The sequence below is a fragment of the Xiphias gladius genome, chromosome 5 (genome assembly GCF_016859285.1).
Source record: "Xiphias gladius isolate SHS-SW01 ecotype Sanya breed wild chromosome 5, ASM1685928v1, whole genome shotgun sequence".
Classification (NCBI taxonomy): domain Eukaryota; kingdom Metazoa; phylum Chordata; class Actinopteri; order Istiophoriformes; family Xiphiidae; genus Xiphias; species Xiphias gladius.
Genome location: NC_053404.1, coordinates 14,318,315 through 14,337,680, shown reverse-complemented (window position 1 = coordinate 14,337,680; position 19,366 = coordinate 14,318,315). Strand labels below are relative to the sequence as shown.

The window sequence follows — 19,366 nt, the reverse complement described above, 5'->3', positions numbered from 1 at the left end:
GATGTCCTGGGAATGTAAATGTATGTCAGACTCAGGATAAGCCCCCCCGACGTCACTTGTAAACAATATGTAACTTTACAAAACAAGTACATGAACAAAAGTAAAGTATGTAGAAAAGTATGTCGAGAGATACCAAATGCTACCTTTGCCTCTGCAATTACGCTATATACTCTCAGATCTGCGAAAAGTTGAACTCCCTGAACTGCTCGGAGTGTGGAGGCTCGTGTTGGGAGCAGGTGGGTGTGTGGAGACCGTCACATGACGCTGCGTCTGGCTACTTTCATACTGGTATAAAGCCACCTCTATATATTTAGTCAGTCCTTTTCTCCAAGCAAAGCTGCCGTGTCTTCAAGTCCAGGCTACAAAGTAGCTTCGACTTCTTCTTCAGTCATGGCTGGTATGTTACATTTTGACATTTTGACATTTCAGACCTCGATACTGCGTGGTCGTTTTCACCGAGAAGCTACCTGCGTGCTGAAACGTGCCTTCTGTAAAGTTTTAAAAGTGTAAAGTCTCGGGGACTCTGGCAGTGATAAATATCGTGTTTAGCTAATATTTTGAAGATGGCAGTCTGTCGTTATAGTTGCTTGCGCCGAGTCTGTCTGTTGGGTAATAATGTTTGCACAGCAGCAGACTCCTGTGGTGAGCAGAGAGTGCTCCAAGGCATACTATGTAAAAGTACATTCTGTCTCCATCTGTGTTTTGCTGTCTATCAGAGTTACCAGCTAACATCAGAGCATAAAGCTGTCAGCCACGTCTGAAACATGATTACAATATATGACAGGATTAAATAATTGTGTAACTTGTCACTTGTCCACCAGGTAGTCTAACTGTGTGGTCCACTCCATTTGTAATGTAGAGGGGGGCTGAGAAATGCCATCCTTGTCATATGAATTGTGTAGTTGTTACATTTTTTTTTTTTAAACCCTGTATAAAATAGCCACATATTCTCCGCTGGTTACCACTTCTAATGAATGAAATAAAAGCGAGATTAAATAATTTTGCACAGGACCTTTTGGACCTCTTTCAGGTCCCTGGAACTAAGTTTGAGAACCACTGTGCTACTGTATGTCATGATTCTCCATAACTTAAATGTAGTTGAACTTATTGCCTTTTTTTTTAATGTAATTTTTCTGTTTCATGTTAGGCTGCATGCATAAATACTACAGCACTGGTTGTACCAGCTGAAAAGGGGGCGTGAGGTAGAGTAGGTGTGGTGCTGTGTAGAAGCAGTGAGACTGAACAACTTTTCCTGGCGGCTCAGATGGTTAACACTGCACTCTGACTATACTCATTGTTGTACTTTATTTGCCCATTATTGGTAGTACAGTACCAAGGTGTTAATATACAATCCAAGTGGGATTCATGTTGGCCCACATGCTACAGTCACACAGCCTCCCCAGCTGCCATGCCGATTTCATCATCTCAATTTATATGTCCTCTCACAGGCAAGTTATTGTTCTGAGACATGACTTGGCAGGTAGCTGACAGATTTTCCTCCCTGCCATGAGAGGTGGTGGTACAAAGTACGCACCACACTGCAAATAAAATGCACCTTAATGAGACATTAAATCTGGTACATACTACTAAACTCTTATTTTTCTTGAAACAAGCGAGAAATCCTCTATTAAGGCCAGACCATATCGCTTGTGGAAATACAGGGTTTTTTAAGCTATTAAAATAAGTTGTTTTTAAGCTTATGGACTGAGTGGAACATTAAGTTACTGTTGTTTCAGACTTCAAGGGATCCAACCAGAAGTACTGTTACCTAAAGGGTGGTGGTGTTGTTGTTGTTGTTGTTGTTGTTGTTGTTTTGCATTTTGGGTAATTTTGTTATTTAGTCTATGTTTTATAATCCTGTAGATAACTGGCCAAACCTGAAAGATGTGACATCATTTCAAGACAATGGCTACTTGTTTGACTCAACATTTACGCTTTATCTCAACTGGAGATCACTGCTTTGCACTGGTATTATTGGACATAACGGTATTATTGGACAGGCATATTTTACTTCTGCGCTAAAACCTGTTTTCTGTTTTGTTTTTGTTTTTGTTTTTTTGGGGAGTAATGTATGATTTCTCTAAGTGACGTAGTAGACCACCTGATTCAAAAATAAAGGAAAAAAAAAAAAGTCATGATGATGTCTATTGTCAAAAACCTACTTTATATAATATTTGTGTGCAAACAGTCTTTTCTCTTCTGCTGTAGTAAAGCATTTAGCCAGATTAGCAGCAAACGCATTGAGTTTTGTACAACAAAAAAATATAAATTGTTACCTCATCACAAAGTAAGTCCTGACACATTTTTAAATTCACCAGTCAACGACGATACTATGCAAGAGCGTGCAAGGGTAAATTTGTCCTTGAAGTTGTTTAAGTGTAATCCTGTTTGTTTCCTTTACAGACCAGGCTTTTGTGACATTGGCTACCAATGACAACTATGCTCGGGGAGCCATGGTTTTGGGCAAGTCCCTGCGCAACCACAACACGTCCAAGAAGCTGGTGGCACTCATTGGTCCTCAAGTGTCAGAGCTTTGCCAGTAAGAAACTTTACCCATGCCAGTGGTATTTCAACATTTCTGAATCACAGCGGTAGCACTCCGGTCATGTCATGTCTTGTTTTCCAGCTGGATGGTTAATGGTGATTCATTTCATAGTATTGTGAATCATTAGGTCCGTGCTGAAGAGGATCTTTGATGAGGTGAAGATAGTGGACGTGCTGGACAGTGGCGACACAGCACACCTGGCCATGATGAAGAGGCCTGACCTGGGTGTCACCTTCACAAAACTCCACTGCTGGACCCTCACACATTACTCCAAATGTGTTTTCATGGATGCAGATACATTGGTGAGACTACCTAAGCATTTTTCTTTAGCAGGAGAACTTCAAGATGCTGTACCTTATTGTTGTACTCTAACCATAGGTGTGTAGAAATGATTGTCTGTCTGTATTTGTTTGTGTCCACATCTTAGGTGCTTTCAAATATAGATGAGCTGTTTGACAGAGAAGAATTGTCAGCTGCTCCTGACCCTGGCTGGCCTGACTGCTTCAATTCCGGGGTGTTTGTTTTTCACCCTTCTATGGATACTTACGGCAAACTGCTTCAGTATTGTACAGAACACGGGAGCTTTGACGGTAAGCTGAGAGGGACACACGTATCCTTATTTCATATTCACTGCTTTGTGTGTGTGTGTGTGTGTGTGTGTGTGTTTGTGTGCGTGCCGCTTTTGTTTTTGAGCTGAAACTTTTGTGCTATTTAGTTGATCAAAAGACAATTCATTGACTGAGTCGTTTATCATGCTACATGTTGGATATTATCTATCCCAGCTTTTGAAATGCGGTTTGTTGATTTTCTATATTATGTCAGTATAAACTGAATACCTTTTTGGATTTTGGTTTGTTAGTTGGATAAAACAGACAATTTGAAAATGTCACCTTGGGCTCTGGGAACTTGTGATGGGCATTGTTTTTTTTTCCCTTTAAATTTGACACACTTAACCATAAATTGAGAATACTTGATAGTTTAATTAATAATAGTCACTAATTGGAGGCAACATTTTGGGAGTTCGAGATTTTGGGAAATTTGCTTATTTGCTTTTGTCACAAATAGTTAGATAAGAAGATCGATTACATGCAACCCTCAGTAAAACCAAAACTTGTCATGTGCTTTAGGGGCCCCCTCCCCTCCTTTCATATTTAACAGACAGAAGAAAATAGTATCAATTTTCTTATCTAACTCTCAACAAGAAAGCAATTAACATATTTCTCAAAATATTTCTCAACTGTTCCTTTTAGGTCAACATACCTATCCTTTGAACTTAGTTATACATGTTGGTATTAGATAAAATTAATTGATTTCATTTTACAACTTTCCCTCAAAATACACTTTTCACATGTCATTTCCAAATGCATTACAAGAAAGAATTTAATATGTCGAGAATTTCTGGTTTACCACCTAGAGGAATTTTGATGTCATTAGTCTTTTTTTTTTTTTTTTTAGTCACACTCAAACATTAGGCTGGCTTTGACCTGGTTGTAGTATCATAAAGTTCTTCGTAACATGATGTTAAATTGAGCTTGTTTACCTTTTGCTCTAAGTAAGGCCTTTATCGAGCCCAGTACCCGGACACAAGGACCTCCTGTCACACACAGTTTAGCTCTGCTGAGTTATTCTCAGGGGCTCACTGGGGTGGGGTGAAGGTTAAATTTGAGAGGCCCTGTTTTGCACAGAGCCCTGGTTGACATTCAATAAGTCTTTTCTGTGAGGTGCACTGTACTGTAACTGAATTGTGGTCGTCAGTTTGGCTCCATATCAGGTTTACTGAGCAGCACCTCTCAAATCAGCGGCTGAATATATCTTTAGTCCACATTTGTAGGGGAATGTGGTTTCTCATACACTGCAGGTTTACCACCTTTTGCTCAGCTGTTTTTATGAACATAACATAAAACTTTTGAAATACTAATACTTGAACCAGACATTGACATTTAAAAAAAAAAAAAAAACATTCCAGAGGTATCCAGTAAACATTTTACCATGACAAGGCATTCATGGTAAGCTTTATTAATAAATAAATAAATAAACACTTGAACATGCTCAAATATACAATTGTCACCTCAGTCAAGCTTCACATCCATACAAGTCATACATACATACATACATACATACATACATACATACATACAAGTCTTGTGTAATCCTACGTTGAGCTAGCATTCAGCTAGCAGCTTTTACCTATTAGCAAAAGTAAAACCAGAATCTGGGACTTGATAACTCACACATAGAGTACAGTAATTAATATATATTTTCATGTATAATAAATATACTAAAACATTTTCAAGGCATATTCAACTGCAGTATGTACAAGCTCTTGCTTATTAGCAAAATTAGAACCGGACCGATTTTATTAGCTTTTTTTTTATACTGAACTAATATCAATAATATATGTTTAAAAATTTTGATATCCAGTATTTTGGTTGGGACATTATTTCTTTATTTTTTAACGTAAACATATAATATAAAGAAACACATTTGAAAGAGGTTGCTTAAATTTAGTTAGGTTTTGGGAACAAATTGTAACCAAGATATAATATTTACTGAGTTTGGCATTTTTCAGCTAATGAAACAAAATTGAAAGTTACTAAATTACTTTAAACGGATCTTCGATATTTATGTACTACAACTGCTTGTTACTTTATAGAACAACATATATGCTGATACATTGCTGATATATCTGTGTTTTGACAAATTCATCTTTACTCAAGGTAATTTTTGCTAGCTTTTTTGAGTTGTTGTTTTTTTTTTTTTTTTTTTTTCCAACCACATCTCATGGTCTTGATCCGCAAAGGGAGCTGTCTCAGTTGTTGTCTCACCAGACCTAGGACCATATATGACCACCTGTTACCACATGTCTGAAGTTGGGTCACATGAAGACACCTCCATGAAAACTCAAATAACTCCATTCAGTATTAAAGGCCATGAGGTGTGGTTGAAATAAGGCTTTTTTATCAAAGTACTACTGTATTTCCAAGGCCAAGGATGACCTACATGTATTGCTCTCATAATGTATCTTTTGATAATCTAAAATCAGCTTTGAATTAGCCCTAAAATCGAATGTGTTGGTTGGGCTCCAAACAAACTTATAGTTTCCCCAGGGTGTTTCTGAACTCAGAAATGCCACAATAAAGAAAACAGTTGTGAAATAACTAGCTTGGAAGAGCCAGGGCATGTCCTTTCGTAGCAGTGAACCTTTTTTAACATTAAATAACAAGCTGTTTTCCCTTGTGATACTGTGAAAGAAATTCCATCAGGCAGAGTTCATTGGAAAACCAATTAGTTTGCTTAATAGTGGCCAATGCTTTCAAGTGCCGACTCATTCTCTCTGCCACAAGTGTTTGCTGGCAAGAATTTTCCCATCACAGTCACATCCACAGACAAGACACAATTATGTTAACTTTTCCAGGAAAGACTGCTCTTTGTCATAAAAAATTCATGTAATTATAAGTGTCATCTGATTTTAATATTTTTATATCCAATATTCCAATGTGATGCCAGCATCTGTATGGCTAATGAGTGAAGCTGTCTTATTTATAGCCGTGGATGGTCTTTTCCTGTATACTGGGGCATGAGTTGAAGTTGCTTTGACCTTTAGCATTTCAGTTCCTCTCTACCGTAAGGAATACATGATGTACACTGCACCTTTCTGTCTCTCTGCAGATCATGGATGATATTGAAAAATGTCTGAGGAAAGACGATGAGAAAATATTTTCTGGGTTTTGAGCCTAGTGGCTCTATCTCTGCATCTGTGCTTCCAGTGTTGTCTGCTGCCAAGACAAACTGGCAGAGTTTGATGCACATTCTTGCTGAGCTCTGCTCATCCCCTCAAAATGAAGATACTCAGCCCCATATTAAGTTTTGAAATCCCCAGTGGAGGTTGGGGATTTTGACAAACAGCAGCTATGTGTGTTATTTTACACTGCAGCAGTCTGCAGTTTCACAAACTGTACACAGTCTGCAGTTTCACAAACTGTACAGTCCTGATCTTTTTAGGAGCTACATGTGAAAGTTCCAGTAACGGCCGACATCTCAGCTTGTGCCAGTGTCAGTCCAAAGACTTACTATATGCCTAGTATTTGATGCAATTCAGCATGAATACTCAATGAGCTTGTGTAATGTTTTTGCTTGGCTTCAAAATTTGGTGTTCTGGCTCGTCAGTTGCAGATTTGGTAATGTAACAGAGATGTTCACTAGGGGAAAAAAAAAAGATTTCGTAAAGGTTCAACTCCAATCTTGTTGTACACTTTAAGTATAACTGACCTATTTGACATCAAATGTGTCCCTGCACCCAAAACTGTTCAGAGTTTACGTAATCCACCACAGTGACAAGGCCTGCCCCAGTTCTAAATTAGCCAAATTGAGCGAGGGCGAGTGGCTGTCCAACCCTCCAATCGGGCCTCTAGGACTGGAGGCAACTCAAGTGCAAACTATAAAACAAGTGTTAACCCAGAGGGCAATGTTAATTCACGTCACCAGAACACAGAGAGAGAGAAAAAGATTTAAATACATGTCTAGTTGTATGATTTAAAGTTCAGTAGTCATGAATAGGGATGGGTATCGTTCGAAAATTTTCAATACTAGTGCAAGTACAATACCTGAGTTTCAGTACCAATACCAAAATGATATCTTTTTTGATACCTTTTGAGAAATATAAAAATATTTATTAATAAACAAACTTTTATAATGTAATAAAAAAAACTATTTCTTAAATGGTAAAGGTTGACAAAACACAAGCAACTGAACTTTGCCTAAATAAAAGAGTAAACAATTGGTAAAATAATTTTAAATCAGAAATTGTCTGCTCAAAAAGTATATAACAAAGTATGAATCTGGCCAGATATTTGATGCTAACTCAAGGTACTTGGCAGTTTTTGGTACATGGTGTGTCACTACCAGAAAAGTATTGAGGTTCAATACTCTGCCTTTGTCATGAACATATTGTACAACACTTTAGACTCTAAGCAGTTCTGTGCCACAGGTGCAAATGTTGTATGATATACTGTATACTTGTGCTGTATGATGTGCCCCTACTGGCATTTAACACAGAGCTCTTTTGATATGATATTTTGACACTGTTCACATACTTGGTCGGTACATTAAATCCATTTAAATGTGCAGAACTTTTAAACATATTCTTATTCGTCATCAAATCATCTTTTGGCCGTATGTGTTACAAAGTACTTCATATTGCTCATAAGACAATTACAAAAAGTAAAGCAAATTTACAGTAAAACAAATATGTGAAGATTTGTAAAAGCCGATCCAAAATAGTTTCTATACATCCACGATGCACCCACACAGGATAATATAAAAGTGATGGATATGAAATGTCAGAGGGAAAATAAACATTCCACTGGGCTTGAATTTTGAATTTGACTGATCAGGGTTAAAGCTGCACAAATCAATATTTCTGTATTAACAATGGATCTAATGATGAACCCAGAGACTCAGCATTTCTCCTTAGCTGTAAAGAGCATTTTAGCATCTCATTGGGGCTCGCTACTTTACTGTTTTTTGTTTCAGCTTTGCCACTCTCCTCAGCATTGTTTTCCAGATGCAGCAGGCAGCTGTTTTCAACCAGAAACCTCCAATATTCACTGTACGCTCCCTGCAAAGCACTAAACAGGTGGAGGATAAAGTTAGCGATTGGCTTGTGAATATAGTAGGCCATTTACCAGCTGTATTGACAGTTATTTTCTCTGGAGTTGGTGGAGACTAAAACAAATTTTAAAAGGAGAGTTAATATTGGACTAAAATTTGTGAAGAGGCCATAAAACATGACTCTAAATGAATGTTAATGTTTCTCCGTTCTACTGAATGTGTAAATAGCTAATGTTTGCTAACATATTTGCCCTATCAACTCTATTTGGTGATGATAATATGACATTAATTTGTTTAAAGCATGTTCCACTATCCCTAAGTGGCTGAACAAAATTTAATAATACTGCTTTAAGTCTGAGGGGGTGCTTCATTTTCTTGCATGTGTTTTTTAAAAGTAAATTATGGTTGTTCACTTTCCCACATTTCTAATTGCTTCTTTGCCTGTCCACATTCAAATGACTAGTTGGAGTAACTTTTGCAACGTTTTTTTACTTCCAGTGGAATTCAGTTATTTCTTTTAGATATTTCAATATTGCTTTGGTGTAGAAGTTACAAGATGACATGATGTATAGTATTGCATTTGATGTCCAGCTCCACTGTATCTCTTACACTGACATTTTTCTACATTTTTATGCTCAAGTGAGGAATTCAATCATTTAGCTCTATTGAGTGACAACAATGTGACGGATGTAAGTGGAGTGCACAATGCCACCCCAGAAAGGTTTCTAGTGTTTCAGATTCTGAATTTGAACTGAGCAGAGTAAGAGCAGGAAGTCAACCTTTTGTATATCAGTCGAATAAATCCTCAGCAATGTGGTGGATCAGTCACATGAATCCTGCCTTCCTTTACGTGTGTGTGTGTGTGTGTGTGTGGGTGTGGGTGTGGGTGTGGGTGTGTGTGTGTGTGTGGGTGTGGGTGTGTGCACTCCTGGGCCTTTCTACAACACACTGATCTTTGATATTTTGGCACCAGTGGAGAGTAGGGTGTCAGAAGTAATGAAAAAGTGACAGAGGCAGTTTGCATCCTGTCTCTTTGACCTTCTTTTCACTGTGATCATTATAAATATACGCTGTGCACATGCATGATTTCATATGAATATGATTTAGAAAACCCAGTGAAAGAAACTTATTCAGATCTACCAAGTCTTTTAATCCTGTTTCAAATAACCATAGCAGTTTTTAAAAGAAGGAAATCTGGTTCCATGTTATGAATGTGTGGTTGAACATTCTCTACCAGTTTGTCTGGACTGATTTCAGTCTTCTGCTGATTAATGCAGACCAGTGTATGCGGAAAGATTAATTAATCAGGCTGTCCGACGTGTGTAGATCATTTGACTGCACTCTCACTCAGCTCTTTCTCTTTCTGTCACCGAAGCCATACAGTCAAAGCATTTCGTAAGCTGCATTTTTGTAAACTAAGTTGGCTGTTTGCGCCACCATTCAAAGTTCCTCACAAGTTCACACAACTAATGCAAATAAGAGATAAAAGCACTTCTACTCTTTTTTTTGACTTTATATTGACACTTAAAAGTTACCTGAGGCTTTCCATTCCTGAAAACTTTTAATTTTTTGAAAATGGCTTTTAGAGTGATTTTTAAAATGCCGATCTTATAGTTTTGTTCACTGGGATCCTGCACAAGTACAAGCTCCATCTGCGGCCCTATATCTGATTTAACCAATTTATATATTTGTGAAACAAATCAAAGCTAATGTTCAATTTGCGATCAACACTATAATGCTGTTTTGCATAAATGAAGAAAAATATCTGAGCTGGAAAAGATGGTTGTGCCACTATGTACTATGAACATCCAGTTAGATATAAAATTGTTTCTGTAATCTATGTACAGATGATACAGAATTTGGACTGTGAAAGCTTTGCAGAGGTTGTGAGAGACTATCCAATCTAATTGGTTTCAGAGTATACCATTACCTGATTAAATTTTTCTGAAATTTCAGATTTGTACAGATTATTCCTGATAAGTACGGTATGTTGTTTAATATGCTGTCTGAATTAGCCATACTTTACCCCCAGATTACTAAATCATAATGAGCTTTTTTTTTTCCCCCGCCATCTCTGTTGCAGGAGGAGACCAAGGTGTTTTGAATGGCTTCTTCAGCAACTGGGCAACAGCTGACATATCAAAACACCTCCCCTTCATCTACAACCTCAGCAGCATAGCCATCTACACTTACCTTCCAGCATTCAAGCAGTAAGTGTCTGTCTGCCAAGGTCATGATTTTGAAAAACATCCACACTGTAGTTAGAGGTATGATTTCAACCATTTAATTTTGGTGGTTTCTACTGTTGAAGTTACTAGAGCATATACTTCCACAAGACAGTTGTATTATACTAGAACAGAGAGCCAGTCAATGTGACTGACAACTTGTGTATGGGATGCAAAGCCAAAGTGTAAGCAGACACTCGATCACATGAACGTGTAGTCACATCGTGACATGACATCAGGTTACGAGTGAGATGAGCAGTAAGATTCCAGCGGCTCTGCCCGAGAGTCCCCCAGGCCTCAGCTCTGGTTTGGATAACCACCCTGAGCTCCCAACAGCTGATACCAAATCCTAAAATAGAGTGGTTTATTTAAAGACCTTTTATGTTCGTCTCTAGGACTGGTCATTGTGCACTGCGTCTTAAGCTCCCCTCCACTCTCTGCCTCTAAACCTCCTCATAGAAACAAACTTCATCAACAAGGTCTTAGGTTTGGCATTTCCTGGCAACCAAATCAGAATGACATGGGTAATAAACATGTATTTAGTTGTTGGTAGTTGTCAGCAATAGTCCTTAGAGGTCTGCTAAAACAAACCCCACAGGGCCAGATTCAGGTTTATTTACGTACAAATGCAGTGTGCCACTACTAAACACAAAGTACACCCAAAGACATTACAATGGAGGTCAATAAACATGTTCTGAAAGAAACTTCACAAAATAAGTCTTACAGTATACATAAATTTGAATTCATCCATACTAAGCCAGTTTTCCAGCGCTAACAACTTTTTTCAAAGTTCTACAAAGTTGCAATGTTTTCAAACTTACATAAACATGGTCATTGTACTTCTTCTTGTCAGCAACATGTAGACGCCAATTTTTCCTAATGTCGATCGCTAATTTTTTGTTTTTAATAGAGCCAATTAAATTCAAAATTCTAAAGTAGCGACCTGATCAAGGGTTAGGGTCTTAACAAACTATAATTAGGAGTCAAATAATTCATAAAAACTTAACTCACTAAATTGAACCATAATGAAACATCTACAATTAAAATGTTTGGGTGTTTACATTCTAATCCTCATTTACTATATTACTCATTTCAGATATGGTGGCAACGCTAAGGTGGTCCATTTCCTAGGGAAGACCAAGCCATGGAGTTACACATTTGACCCCAAAGCCAAACAGATCACAGGGAGTACGCATGAGGCCACCACACATCCCACCTTCCTGCTGGACTGGTGGACCCTGTACTCCCGTGCTGTGGTGCCCATGCTGCAGGAGCAATGTGGAGAAAAGCCTTTTCACTCTGGATGTGCGGAGGTGGGTGAACATGTTTTATTGGACCTGCAGCCCTGCATTTACACTGCAAACAACTTGCTGTATCAGTTTATTCAAACCGATAATTGGCATATTGCTGGAAAATCCTCCAAAGAATACATAATTTGACTGTTTTAAACATTTGTAATCTACAACTCTGCCATCACTTTATGGTGTGGATTTACATGGCTTGCTTTGGGAAAAAAAAAAAAAGTGTTACTTCACTATAGCTTAAACATGTCAGAATCACAGTCAAGTATACCAGCTAATGGAAACTCTCAGCCAATCAAAAAGCTTCCTCGGGATTTCCAAAGTGTAACATAACCGACTTTTTACAGCATACAACTTTGTTGACCATCGACACACTCACGAAGGTTTCCTGGTTGTACAGCTCCATAAAAAATGTAAGGATTTGTTCATTGTGGTGCTTGCACTAGAAAATATGTTTTGAAATGGGTTGTTCTGTATATTTTTTATTTACTTTTTTACATTTTCTTTATTTCATTTTGCTCCGAATCTGGATGATATGCCCTTTTTCTGTCTTCGTATTTATCTCAAAAAGTTCCAGTATAGTGACAAGGTCACTTATGAGAGTGGACAGGTATGGAGAAAATTATTTGTTTTTGTTTTAACTATAGCTTGGCAGTCAATAACAGTTTTTCGGCACCTAGTTTAATGCTATTACTACTCTTCTGCTAAAATCAAAAGCTTCTGCTTGTGTTTGCCTGTGGCCATTAATTTGGAAAGGCTACGTATGGCGAGTTCAGTGCTTTCAAAAAGCAATGAGTGCAAAGGATGTGTTTGCTGCAGTCTGTCATTTTCTGTTTTCCTTTTTTGTTTCACTGTTGTGTATAATTTTATATTTTTTCTCAGGGTGAAAGCTTCTCTTCACTTGAACATGAACAAGCAGTCCAACCCCAGCTGTCTTCAGAGGAACGGAAGGAGAAATGGGAGCAAGGTCAGGCAGACTACATGGGGATGGACTCATTTGACAATATCAAGAGAAAGCTTGATACCTTTCTCAAATAAAGAAGGAATGAAGCAGGATATCAACAGAGCACTAACAATCTCACCCCAGGTCTTTCAACAAAATACTGTAAAACAGGTTGTATTTTTCCTTCCTACCTGTTTCTCAACTAGAAATGAATTGAGTCTCTCTCCCTACCAGCAATACCCTCTCCATACTCCAAAGGCAGCACCATTTAAATGGGCAATTAAAAGTTAACTATTATGAATGGCTTTGATTGTCTATGCAAGTCTGTCATTATTCAGTTTATCCTGCCCCCGTTATCTGTTGTTCTACACTGTGAAGAAAGTCAGGAAAAATTTATGTTAAAATTAATTCACTTTTTTGGAGGTACTTGCATTAAAAGTTTGCCTATTTCACCTCAGTGCTCTTTTTTTTTTTTTTTTAATGAAGTGGCAACAAAAGTTGAACTGGGCCTTATGTATTTCTTACTTAGCATTGCAGTCTCTTACATGTAAATTCTTCTTTTCTTTTTTTTCCTTTTTCCTTTTTTTTTTTTTTTTTTTTTTTTTTTTTTACAATACAGTCATTATCTAGCAGTCTTCTGAGCATGGATATTTTCTTTTCTCAGAAGTTTATTTCCCTTGCTTGTGAATTGAACAGCCTCTGTTTAACATAGATATAAAAACATGTTTACAGCACTTCTAAAGGCCATAGTATGGTCATTTAGTAGCCATATATATACACTAGATCCTCAGTGCCTTAGTGTCTTGCTCTCTCTACTGCCATCATCCTATCTGTTGTTGACTAGCAGCTTCACAATAGGTGATTAGGTTTTTAACTTTCTTGCGTTTTACTTGACCAGGATGTTGGCTGTACCACAAAATCTTTCATCTGAAAATATTAAAAACATGCAAAGTTTTGGATTTGCTCAGGTGGTGTTTCTTAAACATCTGTAAGGTCTTGGTGGAACTGATACTACTGGAATATGTTCATTTATATTTGTGTGTAAAATTAGGTTAAAACGATTTAGAGGTATCTATTTAACGCATTTAGCATGCATACCCATCCAGCCCCTTGGCTACATTTCCACATTCAGGGATGGCTGAATAAAGTACAATCATGTATCCAGCCAATCCCTTTGGTTTCAGTTGACAGTTTTCAAACGAATTCCAACACTGGCCCAGCTACTCTCCCGAGATGAGGGGCAGTAGAATACCTGTCCATGCTGTGTGTCAGTGAGTTTGTTCATTCTTTCAGGTTGCAAATATCTATTAAAATTAATGATACCAGTATTTGTAAATGTGTTTTAAAGTAAAGGCAGCTCATTCTATTAATTGGTGAACGAGTACATACACGTGTACATGTTTATTCGAATAGAAAGTACTTCAGCTTGACGGAGCTGCCTTATTTTAGTCAATTTCAGAGAGAATGTTACCTGAATTTTGAAATGTCTTTCAAAACCAATGCGTTTGCGTCAAGAGGGTTCACTCCAGGCTATTTCCGGTTTCGCTTCAATCCCATTCAGAGCCAGACCGGATTTGAGCTGGTGTGTCAAGAGCCAAGGAGTAAATAATTAATAACGTCTATTAATGTCTAAAAAAGAAAATCACAAAGATAGTTTAATCATACCTCTTATTTTGCAATAGAAGCTAACTCCTTAAACATGATGGTTGGACACTGCTAGCGTTAGTTAACAGTAGTTTAGGATAGACTACGTGCGTTTTTGTGGAACGTTACGGATGAACGGATGACCATTAACGGTTAACTAGCTTAACTGTTAAAAGCTTTACCAAAACCAACAAACTATATAGTGGGGTAGCGAGCTGCCAAGTGTAGTAATAACACGCTCATAAGCAGCAGCCGAGCTCGTACAAGTTTTATTTTCAAATAAAAGTAATTACAAAGCCGAATTTGTCATATTCCGTTAATATAAACGCAGCTTTGGGACTGTTGAGGATCTGACACAGGGGGCGTGACCCCGCGGTGGCTGATGTAGACCGCTTCGCCCGGAAAGTTACCACGCCATTCCGTCAAGATGGCCCCGGTCTCCGTGTTCCGAGTGGCACTTCTCGTGTCGTTTTCAGTTTTCCTGACAGTTGTGTTGGGTTTTGGACTGCCTGCTCTACTGAACGCAGCGATGACGATGTTGGGGTTACCGGAGACGAGTGTTACCGAGTGCATAGTCTTGCTGTATTTAGTTTTTGTGTTGTGTGTTGCGACACCCCGAATTCCCCGAGGATTGGTGGAGGTAATGCAACAGCATGGACTATTATTTCCAACACCAAATACCTAATCCAATAACACATTTAATAAGGATACAGATACTACCGCATCATTGTAATATATCACACAGATCCTTAAGGGGAAGACTTAATAAGACAAATTACCTAGAGGAAATCCTACAGAAAGACTGTAGGAGAAGCGATACTGTTACATTTAATAATGCTAATCATGAGAATTAGCATTATAAATCTTGCTGTAAATAGTGAAATAGAGCTGTTTTTTCCATTTTGACGAATGATTACTTGAATGCCGTCCCGTTAACGTTTGCACACTTTGTAATATATATTTAGACAAGACATACATTTTACCTTTAATACTTCGTTGTATTATCTTTTTAATGTATGAAATCACTGCAGGCATTGTGTAAGCTTTTTCATGCTTCTCTTGTACACACTATATTAATGTGTTTGACTGGGGGAAAATGACAAAAGCCTCTCTGTATTTTGCCCCTCTCTGCAGGTGAAGGGGAAAGCTGTGTTTATCACAGGTTGCGACAGTGGATTTGGCCATGCACTTGCCAAACATCTGCACAAGCTGGGCTTCACTGTCTTTGCTGGATGTCTTCTGAAGGTATGGATTAAATATCCCACATAAAACTAATGCACTCTTAAAAAAACAGCACTGCAAGAGGTCCTACCAGGAAGGCTATGATGGTCAGGTTTTGTCTCAGAGAGGTGTTGATCCAACATAATGGTCATTTTGGAGGCTGTTGTTTGTGGTGGTGTTGAACTCTATTATAATGAGGGGCATCTCTAAAATTGAGTCTACCCTTATTGTTATAATTTTTTTGGACAAAGTATTAAAAACACATTTCAATGTAATGGATATCAGTTAAACAGCACCACAAACTCCCATTTTCCAAAAAAGACCAGTACCATCATTTTTATGCATGTAGAATTTATTGCAGGACTGTTGTATACAACTGCATTAGCTTAAGCTACTTAATAAGCTAGCAACTGAGTGCACAGTGTGCTGCTTCGATGACATTTAATGTTAACATGAGTTGGTGTAACCGAGAAGACCTGTCCTCTTTGCAGGATAAAGGTGGAGAGGGGGCAAAGGAGCTGGAGGAATTTCATTCAGATCGCATGAAGGTAGTCCAGCTGGATGTCTGCAGTGAGGAGCAGGTGAACCAGGCTGCGCAATATATCAAAGACAACCTAGAGGACTCTGAAAGAGGTAAATAACAATAATGCATCAGCCTGTCTTCACTGACTTAGATAAAAGAAGATCAGTGTGTGCTCATTCAAGGACTTAACCCTCTGTGATTTTGTGTCACTGTTCATGAGCCAGGTCTGTGGGCTGTGGTGAACAACGCCAGTGTGTCAATGTTTGGAGAAGTGGAGTTTACCTCCATGGATTCCTACAAACAGGTCTCAGAGGTCAACCTGTGGGGCACCATCAGGATCACCAAAGCTGTTCTACCATTAATCCGCAGGGCCAAAGGTCAGCAGCTGGATAATCACACTTTATAATGTATACATTATCAATTTGTGACATATAAACATGATGCAAGTTAATTAGTTTACAAAATTGTAGTTCCAGACTGCAAAAATTACTTTAACTTTTTTCCAAGTTTTTTTTTAGTGATGGATTATAAACATTGTTAGAATTCCTATTTGAAAGAAAACGGTGCAGCCAACCGATAAGTTGTGTCCCATGATATCTGTAAGGAATGCTAACAATGCAAACAAGCCTATATTTGAAAGACAAATTTAAAGCCTCCCCATAATGTGAAATGAAACTTTTGATATTTATATTGTATACTCTATGAAAATATCTTTATATATGTAGCAGTTTTCTCAGCATAGTAACAAATTGCTTAAACAAAAAACATAATATACAGTAAGTTAATTATACAATGAAAAGTAAAACAAGATAGAGCTTTGTACATGACATATACTAAAAAGAAGTGGTGGTGGCTGTGAATCGGTATTTTATTCCACAGCTTCGGTGCAATAATACCTGGAGATATGATGTTTTAAAGTGGTGTAGAAAGCCAGTAGAAAACTTGAATGCTTGCTTCAAAATATGCAAATGTCAAAGAAGTTTTCTTGGGAAAAGCAGATCAGTAGCCAACAGAACTGCTGTGTGATGCACTGCTTTTAATAGGTTAAGATTGTCTCTCGACACTCTTGAACTATGGACCTGGAGGTTTAACCGGCTTAGAGTTTGAAGCTGCACTTAAATCCCTTTATTTCATTTTAAAACATTTTTTATTACTGGTTGTGCCACACTAACTGCAAATGAATTATCATATACTATTTACATGAAACAACATTTGTTTTAAAAAGAGAGATATCCTTAGAGCATTGGTTGCAGAGGAGTTTAAAATCTTTGCACATTTCTGTTGCCTTATACCTCTGACTGCAGGCCGTGTTGTCAACGTGGCCAGCATGTATGGGAGGATTGGAAATGTCTTGCGGTCCCCTTACTGTGTATCTAAATACGGTGTGGAAGCTTTTTCTGACTGCCTACGTTATGAGATGAAGGCTTGGGGAGTAAAAGTGTCCATAATCGAACCGGGGAACTTCATTGCGGCCACCAGCATCCTGACCCGTGACAGTGTGGCCAGCATGGCTAACAAGCTGTGGAATGAGGCACCCTCGAATGTGAAGGAGGATTATGGGAAAGCCCACTTTGAGCGACACATGGCTCTGATGCGCTCTTATTGCAGCTGCGGACACAAGGACGTGGCCCCTGTTATGGATGACATCACCGACGCCATCATGTCCAGGCGTCCTTACACGCGATACAACCCCATGGAGCCACACTGGTGGATCAGAATGCAGCTGGTGACCCACTTGCCTGGCGCCATATCCGACTTACTTTATTTCTAAAAGAGGTGTTCCTGTGTTAGCTCCCTCCCTTTCATACTCAGATCACAGATAGCTGAATATTTTTCAACTATATAGTGCTACGCAGATCTACAGACTTATCCTGAAGAGGGCTTTCTGCTATGTATTCCTGAGCACTTGAAGGCATTCACTGATCAAGCCTTGAAACTTAATGGTTTTTTAAACTGTAAGTAAATTATTGCACTTTGCTTTTTGTATATCTTACGAAAACCACAACTTTATCTATACAGATATATTCCGTGATAAGTAGTAACTACTTTGTGTTGGATATCAGCAGGGCTATGACATACTCGTACCTATAAACACTGCATCTTTATTGCTTGCTGTGGTATTATCTTTACAAAAAAGTTCTTGTTTGTCCCTTCTATATATATTTCTATATATATTTTTTCCCATGATACCTTTTATGCCTTATTGGAATCTTCTGGGGCCCTGCTTGCATGAGGACCAAAGCTGGTAGAGCTCAAGAGAAGGCTCCTGCTGTTCTGTTGTGGCTGCTGCCGGAACAAACCAAGGTCTGCTACTGTAAGACTGTGGTGAGATTTGGCTCGATTCACCCCAAAGTTACATAACAACAACACAAGCCCACTTTGTCTCACATGCTCCATTAGACCCTGCGTGCTACTTGGACAGTGGGGTTGATTGATGTGATTAATGGGCATGCTTGAACAAAAAGCTTGTCCGTCCGCCCCCCCTCCTCCTTGGTGGAGAAGTATTTTGTATTTAGAATGATGTGAATGAATAGAGCATTTTATTTTGACAATATAACAATCAAAGTATCATTTTTCAAGAATGATTTGAAATAAAGTAACCAAAATATGATTTGTGTTTTGTTGAAGGTCTCATTTGAGATTGGGCTGGGTGGCGCCAGCAAATGTAATGATATAAGTTGCCACCAGGTGGTGCACAAGCATCATATAAACCTACTATTGCTACTATATGCATGAATCATCTGCTGTCTATCAGAGAATGTTAAATACTAAGTATAGAAGAAGAAAAAATGAAATTGGAAGTACCAACATTTAACAATTCCTTCTGAACGCATTCAAACATTGTGACATAAAAAGAACAGACATCATTTTTATGTTGTTTATTACGTCTTTTGAACACTCTAATAAACTCTTCTAAATTATTACACCTGAAGACAATCTCCCCTCCATAAGAACAGTATTAAGAGCATGACATTAAAATTTCACAGCACTGCCTTTATCATTCCACAGCATGGATCTGTTTTCTTCACTCTCTCTCTCTCTCTTACAGAACAAAGCTTTGTCAGACAAAGAACACCATAGAAATGTAAGCAGCACAAAAGCACCAAAGTTAAAAACATGGGCCATTTGATCTGAATATTATCAAAAAATCAGTCTCAGGATTCAAGATGATCTCAGGCTTCTTTAGCAGTCAAGAAAGAGTTCCAGCTGCACTGTAGTTTTTGATCGTGAAAAATAGTTTGATAAACAATCTCTTGATAATATCTGTCACAACTGACTTCGATGTCTTTTAAGCAGATTTAAAACCATTTCTGTACAGCTACAAGGCTCTGCTCATGCGGCCTTCATTGTTGT

General features: G+C 38.2%; 2 protein-coding genes across 4 annotated transcripts; both read left to right on the top strand.

The window, feature by feature from the left end:
* Positions 1–284: 284 nt before the first annotated feature.
* Positions 285–13,081, top strand: LOC120789831 (glycogenin-1-like). 3 transcript variants are annotated; one of them, XM_040126887.1, is made up of 9 exons: positions 285–397; positions 2,404–2,539; positions 2,673–2,847; positions 2,973–3,135; positions 10,239–10,365; positions 11,477–11,693; positions 12,029–12,094; positions 12,253–12,291; positions 12,564–13,081. In XM_040126887.1, the coding sequence occupies exons 1-9, from the start codon at positions 391–393 to the stop codon at positions 12,717–12,719; spliced, it is 1,086 nt and encodes a 361-aa protein (XP_039982821.1). In that variant the 5' UTR covers positions 285–390; the 3' UTR covers positions 12,720–13,081. The 3 variants fall into 3 exon arrangements, with proteins under 3 accessions (XP_039982821.1, XP_039982822.1, XP_039982823.1); XM_040126888.1 differs by lacking the exon at positions 12,253–12,291; XM_040126889.1 differs by lacking the exons at positions 12,029–12,094; positions 12,253–12,291.
* A 1,603-nt stretch (positions 13,082–14,684) lies between these two features.
* On the top strand, positions 14,685–19,000 carry bdh1 (3-hydroxybutyrate dehydrogenase, type 1). Its single transcript, XM_040126553.1, has 5 exons — positions 14,685–14,908; positions 15,403–15,513; positions 15,981–16,122; positions 16,237–16,389; positions 17,317–19,000. Exons 1-5 carry the CDS (start codon positions 14,696–14,698, stop codon positions 17,781–17,783), a joined length of 1,086 nt encoding a protein of 361 aa, XP_039982487.1. The 5' UTR covers positions 14,685–14,695; the 3' UTR covers positions 17,784–19,000.
* Positions 19,001–19,366: the final 366 nt, after the last annotated feature.

Coding starts and splice junctions, on each gene's coding strand:
- bdh1 (XM_040126553.1), top strand. CDS start 14,696: ATGGCCCCGGTCTCCGTGTTCCGAGTGGCACTTCTCGTGTCGTTTTCA. Junction 16,123..16,236: donor CCTAGAGGACTCTGAAAGAG/GTAAATAACAAT, acceptor TTCATGAGCCAG/GTCTGTGGGCTGTGGTGAAC. Junction 16,390..17,316: donor ATTAATCCGCAGGGCCAAAG/GTCAGCAGCTGG, acceptor CTCTGACTGCAG/GCCGTGTTGTCAACGTGGCC.
- LOC120789831 (XM_040126887.1), top strand. Junction 2,540..2,672: donor CAAGTGTCAGAGCTTTGCCA/GTAAGAAACTTT, acceptor GTGAATCATTAG/GTCCGTGCTGAAGAGGATCT. Junction 12,292..12,563: donor TCACTTATGAGAGTGGACAG/GTATGGAGAAAA, acceptor ATTTTTTCTCAG/GGTGAAAGCTTCTCTTCACT.